This window comes from Ornithorhynchus anatinus, chromosome 3 (assembly GCF_004115215.2).
Source record: "Ornithorhynchus anatinus isolate Pmale09 chromosome 3, mOrnAna1.pri.v4, whole genome shotgun sequence".
In the NCBI taxonomy this organism is placed as follows: domain Eukaryota; kingdom Metazoa; phylum Chordata; class Mammalia; order Monotremata; family Ornithorhynchidae; genus Ornithorhynchus; species Ornithorhynchus anatinus.
The window spans coordinates 140309270-140324246 of NC_041730.1; the positions used below are offsets into that span (position 1 = coordinate 140309270).

Consider the following 14977-nt stretch of genomic DNA (forward strand, 5'->3'; position numbering starts at 1 on the left):
ATGCAAGCAAACCAGGTTGGACACAGTCTCAATTTCCATATTACAGATGAGGGAACTGAGGCCCAGAGACATCAAGTGACTTGCCCAAGGTCATACAGCAATCAAATGGCAGAGCAGGGATCAGAACCCACAACCTTCTGACTCCCAGACCCATGCTCTATCCACTGTGCCTTGCTGATTCTCTATGCTCCTTGAAGCAGCATGGCCTAGTGGATAGAGCATAAGCCTGGGAGTCAGAGGCCTTGGGTTCTAATCCTAGCTCTGACCCTTGTTTGCCATGTGACCTCGGGCAAGTCACTTCACTTCTCTGAGCCTCAGTTTCCTCACCTACAAAACGGGGTTTCAATACCCCTTCTCTGTCCTACTTAGACTGTCGGTCCTGATGATCTTGTACCTACTTCAGCGCTACCTCAGTGCTTGGCCCATTGTAGGGTCTTAATAAATACCACTGTTATTATTATTATTACTATTATTCTGCCCGGCTACACCCCTGCAATTCCCGCTCAGGGTTGTGAAGAACCAGTTTGGGGGCCGAAGCCCAGACAGGGGGGACTGAACCTGAGCCAGAGAAGCCAGCGGGGGCAACTGGGGTTCGGGCAGGCAGAGGTTTAATCGGATCCCCCCCTCTCTCACATCTCCCCCTTTCCTCCCCTTCACACCCTCCAGGAGACACATGACCCCAAGCCCGGCAGCCCCCAACAGGGAGGCAGGAAGAATTCATCAACAGGAGAAAGGCCAGATTTCAAAGTCCCTTTCTCTCCAATATCATTTTTACAATTGGCTCTCATTCTGTGGAGAAAGAGACAGGCTGAGAGCGACCCTTGCTTCACAGAAAATGTTCCCCAACCAGGAATCAAAACCGCGCGACTTCCTCTTCAGGCACAGGCTTTGAAATGAAATAATTTCATCTGAATTTAGAAAGGGGAAAGGATCAGAAAAATGTAGCTTGGTTTGGGGAGATTATCTATAATTAACGGGGACTATATTAAAATCCTATTGAATCACTGGAGCAAGGAATAAGAACCCCACTCGAAAACGTCGGACAGATTAAATTATTAATTGAAGCCATTTCTGAAAGGGTTCAGAAAAATTCCCCAGGGGAAAGGGTTTGAAGTACGGGGGAGGGCAAGGGATGAAGGCTCTGCCAGGTGACCCCACCAGTTGGAGGAGGAGGGGCAGGAGGAGGAAGAGGAGGAAGAGGAGGAGGAGAAGGAGGAGGAGGTAAAGGACAACTAGCTAAAGTTACCATGGAGAAAGTCTTAATCAGGGAAGACTTCTTGGAGGAGATATGATTTCAAAAATGCTTCAAAGATGGCGAAATTGGTAATCTGGCATATATATAATAATAATAATAATAATGATGGTATTTGTTAAGCGCTTACTATGTGTGAAGCACTAAGTGCTGGGGGGGGATATAAGGTGATCAGGTGGTCCCACGTGAGGCTCACAGTCTTCATCCCCATTTTACAGATGAGGTAACTGAGGCATAGAGAAGTGAAACGACTTGCCCAAAGTTATATATTTATTCATTCAATCTTATTTACTGAGCTCTACTGTGTGTAGAGCACGGTACTAAGTGCTTGGGAAGTACAATTCAGCAAAAAATAGAGACAATCCCTGCCCACAATGGAAGAGGGAGAGGTTGTTCTAGGCCAGAGGGTGGATGTGGGTGATGGGTCGGCGGGGAGATAGACGAGAAAGAGGTAAAGTAAGCAGGTCCACTTTAGAGGAGCGGGGCATGTAGGAGAGTAGCGAAGTGAGGTAGGAGAGGATTGGGATATTGAGTGCTTTAGAGCCGATGGTGAGGAGTTTCTGCTGGATGTGGAGGTGGATGGGCAACCACTGGAGGCTCTTGAGGAGTGGGGAGACGTGGACTAAATAGTGCTATAAAAAAATGATCTGTGCAGCGAAATATAAAGTGCAGTGGGGAGAGACAGGAAGCAGGGAGGTCGGTGAGGAGGCTGAGCCCGGGCTTGGGAGTCAGAGGTCATGGGTTCTAATCCCGGCTCTGCCACTTGTCAGCTGTGTGACTTTGGGCAAGTCACTTAACTTCTCTGTGCCTCAGTTCCCGCATCTGTAAAATGGGGATTAAGACCGTGAGCCCCATGTGGGCCAACCCAATAACCTTGTATCTACTCCAGCACTTAGAACAGTGCTTGGCACATAGTAAGCACTTAACAAATGCCATTATTATTACTATTATTATTATCATTATTATTATTAATCAAGGCAGGATAGGATGAGTGCTTGGACAAGCGTGGTGGCAATTTGGATGGAGAGAAAAGGGTGAATTTAAGTGCTGATGTGAAGGTAGAACCGACAGGATTTGGTAACAGATGGAATATCCAGGTTGAATGAGAGATGAGTTGAGGATAATGCCAAGGTTATGGGCTTGTGAGACAGAAAAGAAAGTAGTATTTTCTACAGTGATGGGAAAGACAGGAGGACTCTATGGGAACAGCAGCACGGCCCAGTGGAAAGAGCCATGAAGTCAGAGGACCTGGGTTCTATTCCTGGACCTGCCACATACCAGCTGTATGACCAGGGCAAGACACTTCACTTCTCTGTGCCTCAGTTTCCTCATCTTCAAAATGGGGATTCAATACCTTTTCTCCCTCCAACTTACTCCGTGCTCCCCATGTGGGACATGATTAACTTGTACCTTCACCAGTGCTTGGCACATAGTAAGCACCTAACAAATTCCATTATTATAGTTATTATTTTGTGCATATTCAGTTTGAGGCATTGGTGGGTCACCCAAGTAGAGATGTCCTGAAGGCAGGAGAAAATAAGAGACTGCAGAGAAGAAGAGAGATCAGGGCTGGAGATGTAGATTTGGGAATCATTCACAAAGAGAAGGTAGTTGAAGCTATGGGAGTGAATGAGTTCTCCAAGGGAGTGGGTGTAGATGGAAAATAGAAGGGGACCCAGAAGGGAACCTTAAGGGATGCCCACGTTTAGGGGATGGGAGGCAGAAGAGGAGCCAGTGAAAGAGACTGAGAAGTAGCAGCCAGAGAGACTGGAAGAGAAGCAGGAGAGAACAGCCTCAGTGAAAACAAGGATGGATAATGTTTCCAGGAGAAGGGGGTGGTCCACAGCGAAGGCAGCTGAGAGGTAGAGGGAGATTAGGATAGAGGCCCTTTAATTTGGCAAGAAGGGGATCACTGATGACCTTTGAGAGGGTAACATTCATGGAATGAAGGGGGCAGAGTCAGACTAGGGGGAAAGAAGGAGCCTCGACGAGAGAATTGGAGGAGTGGAAGTTGAGACAGCAGGTGTAGACCACTCACTCAAGGAGTTTGGAGACGAAGGGTAGGAGGGAGATGGGGCTATAACTGGAGGGAGCCGAGGGGTCAGGGGAGACATGGGCACAACTGAAAGCTGCGAGGAAGGAGGTGCTGGAGAGGGAATGGTTGAAGAAGAGGTCAGGGAGGGAAGAAGAGAGAGGGCAAGTGATTTAATAAGATGTGAAGGGATGAAGTCTGAGGCACAGGAGGAGGGGGTGGATTTTGAGATAAAGCGGGAGATCTCCTCTCGAGATCCTGCTGGGAAAGATGGGAGGGTCAAAGAGGGGCAGGAGGAAGGAGGGACTGGAAAGACGCATGGCTGTTTCCGGCAATATGCGTCTCAGGGAATCCAGGAGGGAGCCAGGCGCGGGAGGAAAGTTCCCACAGTTAGGGGATGGAAGGCAGAAGAGGAGCCTGTGAAAGAGACTGAGAAATAGCAGCCAGAGAGATGGGAAAAGAAGCAGAAGAGGAAGAGTCAGTGAAGCCGAGGTTGGATAATGTTTCCAGGAGAAGGGGGAGGTCCACAGCGTCGAAGGCAGCTGAGAGGTCAAGGGATTAAGATGGGGAAACAGGAAACAAGGGAAACAGGCATTCGAACCAAACTGAGAATCCCTGCACTGGGCAAAGGGCAGTCATCGTCTTCTGTGCTCATGCCACTGGATTTTTTTTTTAATGGTATTGGTTAAGTGCTTACTGTGTTCCAGGCACTGTACTAAGTACTGAGTAGATACAAGATAATCGGGTTGGACACAATCCCTGTCCCACATGGGGCTTGCAGTTTTTAATCCCCATTTTAGGGATGAGGTAACTGAGACCCAGAGAAGTAAAATGACTTGCCCCAAGTCACACAGCAGACAAGTGGTGGAGCTGGGTTTAGAACCCAGGTCCTTTTGACTCCCAGGCCCAGGCTCTATCCATTAGGCCACACGGTCTCTGTAGCCATGGACCGGGGAGGCCAAGCTGACAAAAGCCTGCAGAGCTGGGGGTCTGGGGACCGACTTTCCCCGGCTCCCCTCCGGCCCGGCCCCAGGGATCGACCCCTGCGGTGACCGCTGGGGACTTTCCGACCGACCGACCGACGCCAGTCCCGTGACCGTGGCAGGGGGCGGGGTCCGAAGGCCTTCCCTGACAACCCCCACTTTACTCAGACGACTCATCGTCTCTCAGTGTGCGTCATGAGTCCTAGACGCTCTAGGTCTGACCACATTGGACTGGGAGGTCCAGACCAGGAGGTCCGGACAGTGACCGCGAGACCCAGGTGACCGGGACTGGGTCCGACCGCTTTCTCCTGCGTCCACCCCAAGGCTCAGCACGGGGCCTCGCCTACGGGGAGCACGAAACCAACACCATGATAACGACACCAATGACACAAGAGGTGATGGCTGCTAAGTCTCTGGGCCTTTGCTGCCGCCACCGGTGTGCCTCTCAGCCCATCCAGCCGGTCGTTCTGGCAAGTGGATGGCAAAACCCCACTGGCCCTCCTCTGCCTTGCCCCTCCCCGGCCCCTGGTCTCCCCACCCCCACCCCGAGATCCCTGGTCTCCTGCCCCGGCTCCGCCCCACCTCCCCAGACTCCCCAAGACTCCCGCTCCCCCGCACCCACGGACCTTGAGCAGCTTGGCGTGCAGCAGGAGCGTGTAGGCGGCTTCCGTGTAGTTATCGCACTCCCGGTGCAGGTCACACAGCTTGTACAGATACCTGCGGCCGGAGGGGACAGTCAGTGGGGTCACGGTGGGGTCAGCAGGGTCACAGTGGGAGCAGCGTGATGATGGCAGTGTTGGCAGAAGGACAGGGGGTCAGGGGGGTTTTGGGGGGGGCAGGGGGCCACGCGATGCTCAGGACAGATCTGGCGCCCCAGAAGGTGGGCGAGGCGTGCTAGGAAGAGTGTGGGGATTTAAACTGAAGGGCCCAAAAACTCAATGAGCTTGGGTTCTCAACCCACCACCACCATCGGCATACTTGAGCAACTCACTTAATCTCACTTTACTTAACAGCAAGTCACCCTGACCCGCTCCCTTAATTCATCCTCCCTCCCATCCCCACAGCATATATGCATATATCTGTCATTTATTCATTTATTTTTGTATAATAATGTCTGTCTCCCCCTCTAGATTGTGAGCTTGTTGTGGGCAGGGAATGTGCCTGTTTGTTGTGTTGTATTCATTCATTCAATTGTATTTATTGAGCACTTACTGTGTGCAGAACACTGTACTAAGTGCTTGGGAAAGTACAATACTGTAAGCCCATCAAAGGGCAGGGACTGTATCTGTTGCCGATTTGTACGTTCCAAGCGCTTAGTACAGTGCTCTGCACATAGTAAGTGCTCAATAAATACTATTGAATGAATGAATACAATACAACAAGAAACTGTGACATTCCCTGCCCACAACGAGCTTACAGTCTAAAGTACAGCTGTACTCTTCCAAGCGCTTAGTACAGTGCTTTGCACACAGTCAGTGCTCAATAAATCTGATTGAATTAAACTCTCTGGCCTTCCGTTTCCTCACATGTCCAGTTGGAATTGAATAGCAGTCTTCCCTCCCCTGAGATGTTGAGCCTGTGTGGGCCTGGGACTGTGTCTGATCAGATTTTACTGTAACTACCTGAGTGCTTCGCCTATTAATTGCACAATCACCATAATCATTATCATAACATAACACCTTGTTTTTTGTACAGAGTAGTGTGTTTTTTTCAAAGCCTTTTCACATTAACTCCACTTTACCCACGCTGCATCTGCAAGGGGAAAGGTGAAGCAGGTCTAATGAAAATCTCCATTTTACAGAAGGGGAAACCAAGGCTCAGAAAGGTTATGCAATTTGCACAGGGCCAGGGGCAGAATGAGATTAGAACTCAGATCTTTCATCTCCCTTCCACTAGGGCCCTGATGAAGGCCGAAGTATATAAAGGTGGGACTTTTCTCCTCAGAACAGGGAGGAAGCTCACCCTCAGCACTCCTAGACTATCTCCTTAAATCACTGGATCAGGAGGAACGAACTGCCCGGTTCACATTAGATTAGATGTGATCTGATAACATGTGATCCGATTAGATGTGATCCCCCCCGATTAGACCGTAAACCTGTCAGTGGGCAGGGACTGTCTCTATCTGTTGCCGATTTGTACATTCCAAGCGCTTAGTACAGTGCTCTGTACATAGTAAGCACTCAATAAATACTATTGAATGAACAGTGGGAGTTATTTTTAAATTTCCAGTGGATTTCCAACTGGAAAATTGAGGAAATTGAAAAGCCACAGCAAGCACAGTGCTGGGCACCCAACCTGCCGCTGTGAACAGGATAATATAGTATAGTGATTTGCATACTCCCGGTGCTCACCTATCAAGCCTTCGGTGATATTATCGAGATAAGCTTACTGTGAGCACTGGACTAAGTGGTTTTCTTTTTTAACGGTATTTATTAAGAACTTACTATGTACCAAGAATCGTTCTAAGTGCTGGGGTAGATACAAGGTAATCAGGTTGTCCCAGGAGGGGCTCACAGTCTTAATCCCTTTTTTACAGATGAGGTAACTGAGGCACAGAGAAGTTAAGTGACTTGCCCAAAGTCACAGCTGGTAATTGGCAGAGCCAAGAGCTTGGGAGAGTACAACACAACAGAGTTGGTAGGTACATTCCCTACCCACAAGGAGCTCACAGTCCAGAGAGAGAAGCAGACATTAATATACATCAGCAAGTTAAAAATATGGATGAAAGCACTGTGGGGCTGAGGGAAGGGTGAATATCCAATGCCCAAAGATCACAGACCCAAGTGCAGAGACGGCACCAAAGGAAGACAACAGGGGAAAAGAGGACTTCTCCCCCTCCAGACTATAAGCTCCCTGTGGGCAGGGAATGTGTCTGTTATATTGGTATGCTGTACTTTCCCAAGTGCTTAGTACAGTACTCTGCATGTAGTAAGTGCTCAATAAACATGAGTGGTTGATTATTTATTTATATTGATGTATGTTTATTCATATAGATATCTGTCTCCCACACCCTAGAGTGTGAGTTTGTTGTGGGTAGGGGTTATCTCTCTTTGTTGCTGTACTGTACTTTCCCAAGTGCTTAGGACAGTGCTCTGTTCACAGTGAGCACTTAACAAATATGACTAGACTGTAAGCCCGTCAATGGGCAGGGATTGTCTCTATCTGTTGCTGAATTGTACATTCCAAGCGCTTAATACAGTGCTCTGCACATAGTAAGCGCTCAATAAATACTATTGAATAAGCACTTAATAAATAAGACTGAATGAATGAAAGAATGGAGAAGGCCTCCTGGAGGATATGGGATTCTTATAAGGCTTGGAAGGCTGGGAATGTGTCTGCTAACTGTGTTGCATTATGTTCTCCCAAGCTCTGCACACATTAAGCTTTTAATAAATACTTTTGATTAAGTGATTGGAACTGGATATCTGTCCCACCCTCTACCCCACAGCAGTTGTGTACACTTCTTTAAATTATTTATTAAGATTCATTCAGTTTCCTCTTCTAGCCTGTAAGCTCATTGTGGGCAGGCAACAAGTCCCCCAACTCCATTGTACTATCTCAAGCACTTAGTAGAGTGTTCAGCACACAGTAGATCCTCACTAAATGTCATCAATTGACTGGAATTCAGGGGTTCCCGAGACAGTATGAAAGTTTCGGGGCTCGTTCTATTTTACTCAGCCTTTGACACCCGTGTGGGGGTCTATTTTAACTGGTAGCAAAGGCTTTTCCACTGGGCTTCCTGTTACAACAGGATTCATCTTTAGGAGAAAACTGGGGCTTGGAGGGGCTGAGAGTTTGGGGAAGGAGAGTTGAAGGCTCGGAGGAGTGTTGTAGTGTTGATGGACCACCGGCCGGGGTCAGGACCCTGGAGGAGGGGGTTGGGAGGCAGAACGGGGCTGAGGGGCTCGCAGAGCTCAACATGGAAACAAAATAATAATAATATTGTTGGTATTTCTTAAGCACTTACTATGTGCCGAGCAGTGTTCTAAGTGCTGAGGAAGACACAGGAGAAACAGGTTGTCCCACGTGGGGCTCACAGTCTTAATCCCCATTTTACAGATGAGGTAACTGAGGCAGCAAGAAGTGAAGTGACTTGCCCAAAGTCACAGAGCGGACAAGTGGCCGAGCCAGGATTCAAACCCATGACCTCTGACTCCAAAGCCCGGGCTCTTTCCACTTAGCCATGCTGCTTCTCTAAAGCCTCGACGGGTGTCCTGCTTCTAGAATGTAAGCTCGTTATGGGCAGGGAATGTGTCTGCATGGGGTAGTGGAGAGACCTCGGGCCTAGGAGTCAGAAGGTTATGGGTTCTAATCCAGGATCTGCCAATTGTCTGCTGTGTGAGCTACAGCAAGTCACTTTATCAATAATAATAATAATAATAATAATGTCAATGATGGTATTTGTTAAGCATTTACTAAATGCCAAGCATTGTTCTAAGCGCTGGGGTAAATACCAGGTAATCAGGTAGTCCCATTTGGGGCTTACATATGGGGTTTACAAGGCTTAATCCCCCTTTCACAGAAGAGGGAACTGAGGCACAGAGTAGTTAAGTGACTTGTGCAAAGTCACACAGCTGGTAAGTGGTAGAGCCGGGATTATAACCCATGACCTCTGACTCCCAAGCCCGGGCTCTGTCCAATAAGCCATGATGCCCTCCCCTTCTCTGGGCTCAGTTCCCTCATCTGTAAAATAGGGATTGAGACTGTGAGTCCCATGTGGGACAGGGACTGTGTCCAACCCAATTTGCTTGTATCTACACAGCAAGCACTTAACAAATACCATTATTATTATATTGTTGAATTGTACTCTCCCAAGCGTTTAGTACAGTGTTCGGCACAGTAAATGCTCAATAAATATGTTTGACTGATTGACTGACTCCCTGGCAATTCGAAAGTGTGCTTTTTTTAAATGCCATATGTGAAGCGCTTACTATGGGGCAGGCAGGGTAATAAGCGCTGGGGTAGATACAAGTTAATCAGGTTGGACACAGTTCCTGTCCCACAAGGGGCTCACAGTCTTAATCCCCATTTTACAGATGAGGTAACTGCCCAGAGAAGTGATGTGACTTGCCCAAAGTCACAGAGCTTTGCACACAGTAAGCGCCTAATAAATGTGATTGAACGAATGAAGTGGAGGAGCTGGGAATAGAACCCACGGAGCCTGCGTTATGGGGCATAGGGTGTGTCAGGGAGGAATCAGGCTGAGTGCCATGTGCCAACCTACCTTATGTACATTTCTTCCCGCTCGATTTCCTTGTAGAAATTCTGCCAAACCAAAACAAAGCACTGTTTAGGGGTGCACGATCCGCGGAGGGGGCCCGGGACACCCCGAAACAAAGGAGAGACGCCCAACCTAATTCATTTCCGCGCCTCAGATTTCTCAGATGGACGAGGGATGCCAATCGGCAAGGGAAAAATCGAGGTTCCCGACACCAGGCGTGAGATTTCGTCCTCTGGCTACTGTCATACAACTGCCTTCGAGGCTCTCCCAAAATCCCACCTCCTCCAAGCGGCCTTCCCTGACTAGGCCCTCACTTCCCCGTCTAAGCCCTCCGTTCTGCGTCACCGATGCGCTGGGGTCTGTACCCCATAAACACTTTGATATTCACCCCTCCGCCAACCCTCCGGCATTTCCATCCATACTCATGACTCATTTTCATGTCTGTCTCCTCCTCTAGACTCTAAACTCATTGTGAGCAGGAAATGTGTCTACCAACTCTGTTGAGTTGTTGTCTCCCAAGTGCTTTGTACAGCGCTCTGCACACAGTAAGTGTGCAAAAAATACAACTGATTGACCTACGCACTTAGATCTGTCCCCCTTAATCACTTTGATAATCATTCATTCATTCATTCAATCGTATTTATTAAGCACTTACCTTGTGCAAAGCAGTCAGTCAGTCAATTGATCAGTCCCTTACCACAAGAAGCACAGCCTGCACACTTTGTTTCTCTAGGGCCAGCCTTCTTGTTGTACCTCCATCTCATCTATCTGTCCGCCGACCTTTTGCCCACGTCCTACCTCTGGCCTGGAACGCCCTCCCTCTTCATTCATTCATTCATTTAATAGTATTTATTGAGTGCTTACTATGTGCAGAGCACTGTACTAAGCGCTTAGAATGTACAATTCTTCATACCTGACAAACATATCCATAGCTCCTTGTAGGAAAGGATGGCAATGACGAACCCTGTTGTACTATACTTTTCCGAGGGCACAGATAAACCCTCAAAGAATAACGCTGAATGACTGATTGATTGGCTGAGGTGGCACAGAGGTGGTAGAGTGAAAGTTGGAGGGTGAAGGCTTAGTCGGGAAAGCCCTCTTGGAAGAGATGTGATTTTACTAATAATTATAATAATAATGTTGGAATTTGTTAAGTGCTTACTATGTGCCGAGCACTGTTTTAAGCGCTGGGGTAGATACAGGGTAATCAGGTTGTCCCACGTGAGGTTCAGAGTTAATCCCCATTTTACAGATGAGGTAACTGAGGCACAGAGAAGTTAAGTGACTTGCCCACAGTCCCACAGCTGTCAAGTGGCAGAGCTGGGATTCGAACCCATGACCTCTGACTCCGAAGCCCAGGCTCTTTCCACTGAGCCACACTGCTTCCCCGTGGCTCAATCAATTTATATTAATTTCCCGTTTTTCCCTCTAGACTATAAGCTCCTTGTGGACTGGGAATGTCACTGTTTATTGTAATACTGAACTCTCCCAAGCGCCTAGTAAGCGCTCAATAAATACGATTGACAGACTGACTGACAGTGATAAGGTACCTCCAGGAGCTCATGGTCTAAACTAGCCTGGTTATCAGCTGTGTGACTCTGGGCAAGTCACTTAACTTCTCTGTGCCTCAGTTCCCTCATCTGTAAAACGGGATTAAGGCGGTGAGCCCCATGTGGGACAACCTGATTACCTCTTTCTACCTCAGTGCTTAGAACAGTGCTTGGCACATAGTAAGCACTTAACAAATGCCATCATCATTATTATTATTGTTATATCTAGACTGTATACTCGTTGTGGGCAGGGAATGTGTCTGTTTATTGTTAGTCTGTACTCTCCCGAGCACTCAGTACAGCGCTTTCCACACAGTAAGCACTCAATAAATATGACTGAATGAATACAGACTAATCTCAGAATATACTCTGGAAAAAAAGAATCTGGGGGACGAAGAAGTCTAAAGCATCCTAGGAATCTACAGGGGGCTCTGTCAGGAATTCCCTGAGCGGGAACACCGGAACCGGAAAAACCCGGAAGTCGGCTTCAAACAGATGTCAAAAGACAAGGCGCCAATCCCAAGCCTCTCTGGGTTCTGAGCTCAGCACATGGATGTCCATGAGAAATGGAAAAACATCATCGCCACGGGGGCTTTTCTGCTCACCAACACGTTGACGGTGCAGCTCATCTGATTTTCTTTGTTCTCGTCGTGCATGATTGTTCTATAATCCAAGAGCCTCTCCATCAGCCGGACAACCAGTTTCACGAACGTCTCCCCGGTTTTGGCGAGGTATTTGTGCTTCCTGCAGTGTTCCAGAAGGCTGGAAAGCAAAATCACACACGTACACATGCCTGGATGATCACATGTTGGGGGAGGTGGAGGGGGAGGGCAAATGGGACAGGGGCGAAGGGTTCAAGATGGCATGCCGTTGACACGTGTTGAGTCTTTCTGGGCTACCAAGTTCATCGGCGTGTCTCCCGTCTACAGGATGACGTGATTCCCCCCGCGAAGCAACACTTACATTTTATCAAATAACACTTTGTACTGCTCGTCCCCTCTGCCGCCTTCCACCTCGTGATCCAGCTTGGTGATGATCTCATTCTCGAACTATAATTAAATGGAGGAGAGGGTCACCAGTCAGTCGGGCTAACGCCCTTCTACCTACACCCCGGCCCCTCTCGCCCGGCTCCCAGAACGGTATTCGAGCCTGGAAGCGGGCACAGCGTGGCTCAGTGGAAAGAGCCCGGGCTTGGGAGTCAGAGGTCATGAGTTCGAATCCCAGCTCTGCCACTTGTCAGCTGGGTGACTGTGGGCAAGTCACTTCACTTCTCTGTGCCTCAGTTACCTCATCTGTAAAATGGGGATGAAGACTGGGAGCCCCACGTGGGACAACCTGATTCCCCTGTGTCTACCCCAGCGCTTAGAACAGTGCTCTGCACATAGTAAGCGCTTAACAAATACCAACATTATTATTATTATTATTGCCTCACGTGGGACAACCTGATGACCCTGTATCTACCCCAGCGCTTAGAACAGTGCTCTGCACGTAGTAAGCGCTTAACAAATATCAACATTATTATCCTGCCTGCAGCTACCTCCCCCTTCCCATCTGCCAGACCACATCTCTACCCACTTCCAAAGTCTTCTTAAATGCCCCTCCTTCAGGAAGCTTTCCCTGTTTCACTTTCTTCCCTCCAGGCCACACGCTCCCAACTACCATCTAACTAGCACTGTTCAACTCACAAACGCTCACGGCGCTTTTATCCATATCAATTTCTTAATAATGTTGGTATTTGTTAAGCGCTTACTATGTGCAGAGCACTGTTCTAAGCGCTGGGGGAGATACAGGGTCATCCGGTTGTCCCACGTGAGGCTCACAGTTAATCCCCATTTTACAGATGAGGGAACTGAGGCACAGAGAAGTTAAGCGACTTGCCCAAAGTCACACAGCTGACAAGTGACAGAGCTGGGAGTCGAACCCATGACCTCTGACTCCGAAGCCCAGGCTCTTTCCACTGAGCCACGCTGCTTCCCCATTTCTTCCCCTATCCATATTTCCCTCTCTGTAATTAATTTTGTGTCTGTCTCCCCTGCTAGGCTGTCAGCTCCTTGGGGACAGGGAACATGTCTACTCACTCCCGTGAACTCTCCCAAGTGCTCACTCCAGTGCTCTACACAGACTGTAAGCTCCTTGAAGGCAGTCTCTAACTCTATTATAAGCACTTAGTACACACAGTAAGCGCTCAATAAATGCAACTGAATGATTGAATGAACAGTATGCTCCACCAAGCACTTAGTACAGAGCTCTCTTCACACAAGAGGTGCTCAGTAAAAACCACAGATAGACTGATTGATGTATTACAGCCTAGTGTGTGCACAGCACTGCACTGATCGCTTGGGAGAGTGAAATAGTTAGTAGTCCCCATCCCCACCCTCAACTCTCCGGGCGGCCACGGACGAGCACGCATTGGTGAGGGTGTCCGGGGCTCCTAGCAGAGAGGGAATCTCTGATGGCAGCTGCAACTAAGGAGGATGGCTAGCTCACGGGGATGAAGGTATTAGGCGTTTCTGGTGTTTAAACTGTAATAATAATGATGTTGGTATTTGTTAAGCGCTTACTATGTGCAGAGCACTGTTCTAAGCGCTGGGGTAGATACAGGGTAATCAGGCTGTCCCACATGAGGCTCACAGTCTTCATCCCCATTTTACAGATGAGGTAACTGAGGCCCAGAGAAGTTAAGTGACCTGCCCACAGTCACACAGCTGACAAGTGGCAGAGCCGGGATTCAAACCCATGACCTCTGACTCCTAAGCCCGTGCTCTTTCCACTAAGCCACACAACTGTACTCTCCCAGGGGCTCAGTACAGTACAGAGAGGGAGCATGGCCCCGTGGATAGTGCCTGGGCCTTGGAGTCACAGGTCTTGGGTTCTAATCCCACCTCCACCACTTGCCTGTTGTGTGACCTTGGGCAAGTCACTTAGCTTCTCTGTGCCTCAGTTACCTCATCTGTAAAATGGGAATTGAGACTGTGAGCCCACATGGGACAACGTGATCACCTCGTATCTGCCCCAGCGCTTAGAACAGTGCTTGGCAAATAGTAAGCGCTTAACAGATGCCATAATAATTATATAGAGAGAGAAAGAGAAAGAAAGTATGAAAAAGAGAGAAAGACAAAAGGAGAAACAGAGAAAGAGAGAGAGAGAAAACCACCAAGCTGGGGTGGAATCCAACCTGGCGAAGGTCAGAGGAGCTCTTGATCTGGGTGACTCCAGGCTCCAGGCAGCCACGAACAACAATAATTACAATAACTGCAGTATTTATGAAGTGCTTACTCTGTGCCAAGCACTGTTCTAAGCACCAGGGTAGATACAAGGTAATCAGGTTGGACACAGTCACTGTCCCATATGGGGTTCACAGTCTCAGTCCCCATTTTACAGATGAGGTAACTGAGGCCCAGAGAAGTGAAGTGACTGGTCCAAGGTCTCACAGCTGACAAGCGGTGGAGTCGGGATTAGAATCCAAGACCTTCTGAGTCCCAGGCCGGGCTCTACCCCCATGCTATGTTGCTTCTCGACAAAACTACTCCCCTGAGTCTCCCGGGTGACAGTCCCGTTCTTGGACGTCCCCTGCCCGCCCACTCTCCCACCCTTGCGAGCCCACTCCACTGTCCAGGTGTGGGGTCTTACCATCTGGAAGCTCCTGGTGGAATGAAATTCGCACTGCATCATGTCGAAGAAGATGGGGAGCGTTGCCTTGCGCAGTTCCGTCTCTGGAATTAAGGTCATTTCCAACATGGGCCCCACCATTTCTGGGATGAACTTGATCTTGTGTTGACCTTTGGGACAGACAGGTTCAAGAATAATAATAATGTTGGCATTTGTTAAGCGCTTACTATGTGCCGAGAACTGTTCTAAGCGCTGGGGTAGATACAGGGTAATCAGGTGTTGTCCCACGTGAGGCTCACAGTCTTAATCCCTATTTCACAGATGAGATAA

General features: G+C 48.6%; 1 protein-coding gene across 2 annotated transcripts in view; it reads right to left on the reverse strand.

The window, feature by feature from the left end:
- DOCK1 (dedicator of cytokinesis 1) overlaps positions 1-14977 on the reverse strand; it is a 395003-nt gene that overhangs the window by 82309 nt on the left and 297717 nt on the right. For both annotated transcript variants that reach the window (XM_029059688.1, XM_029059687.1), the window contains exons 33-37: positions 14669-14817; positions 12002-12087; positions 11644-11800; positions 9492-9532; positions 4894-4984 (exon numbers count right to left, since the gene is read on the reverse strand). In XM_029059688.1, the coding sequence (XP_028915521.1) occupies positions 4894-4984; positions 9492-9532; positions 11644-11800; positions 12002-12087; positions 14669-14817 (524 nt within the window). The remainder of the gene's footprint in view (positions 1-4893; positions 4985-9491; positions 9533-11643; positions 11801-12001; positions 12088-14668; positions 14818-14977) is intronic.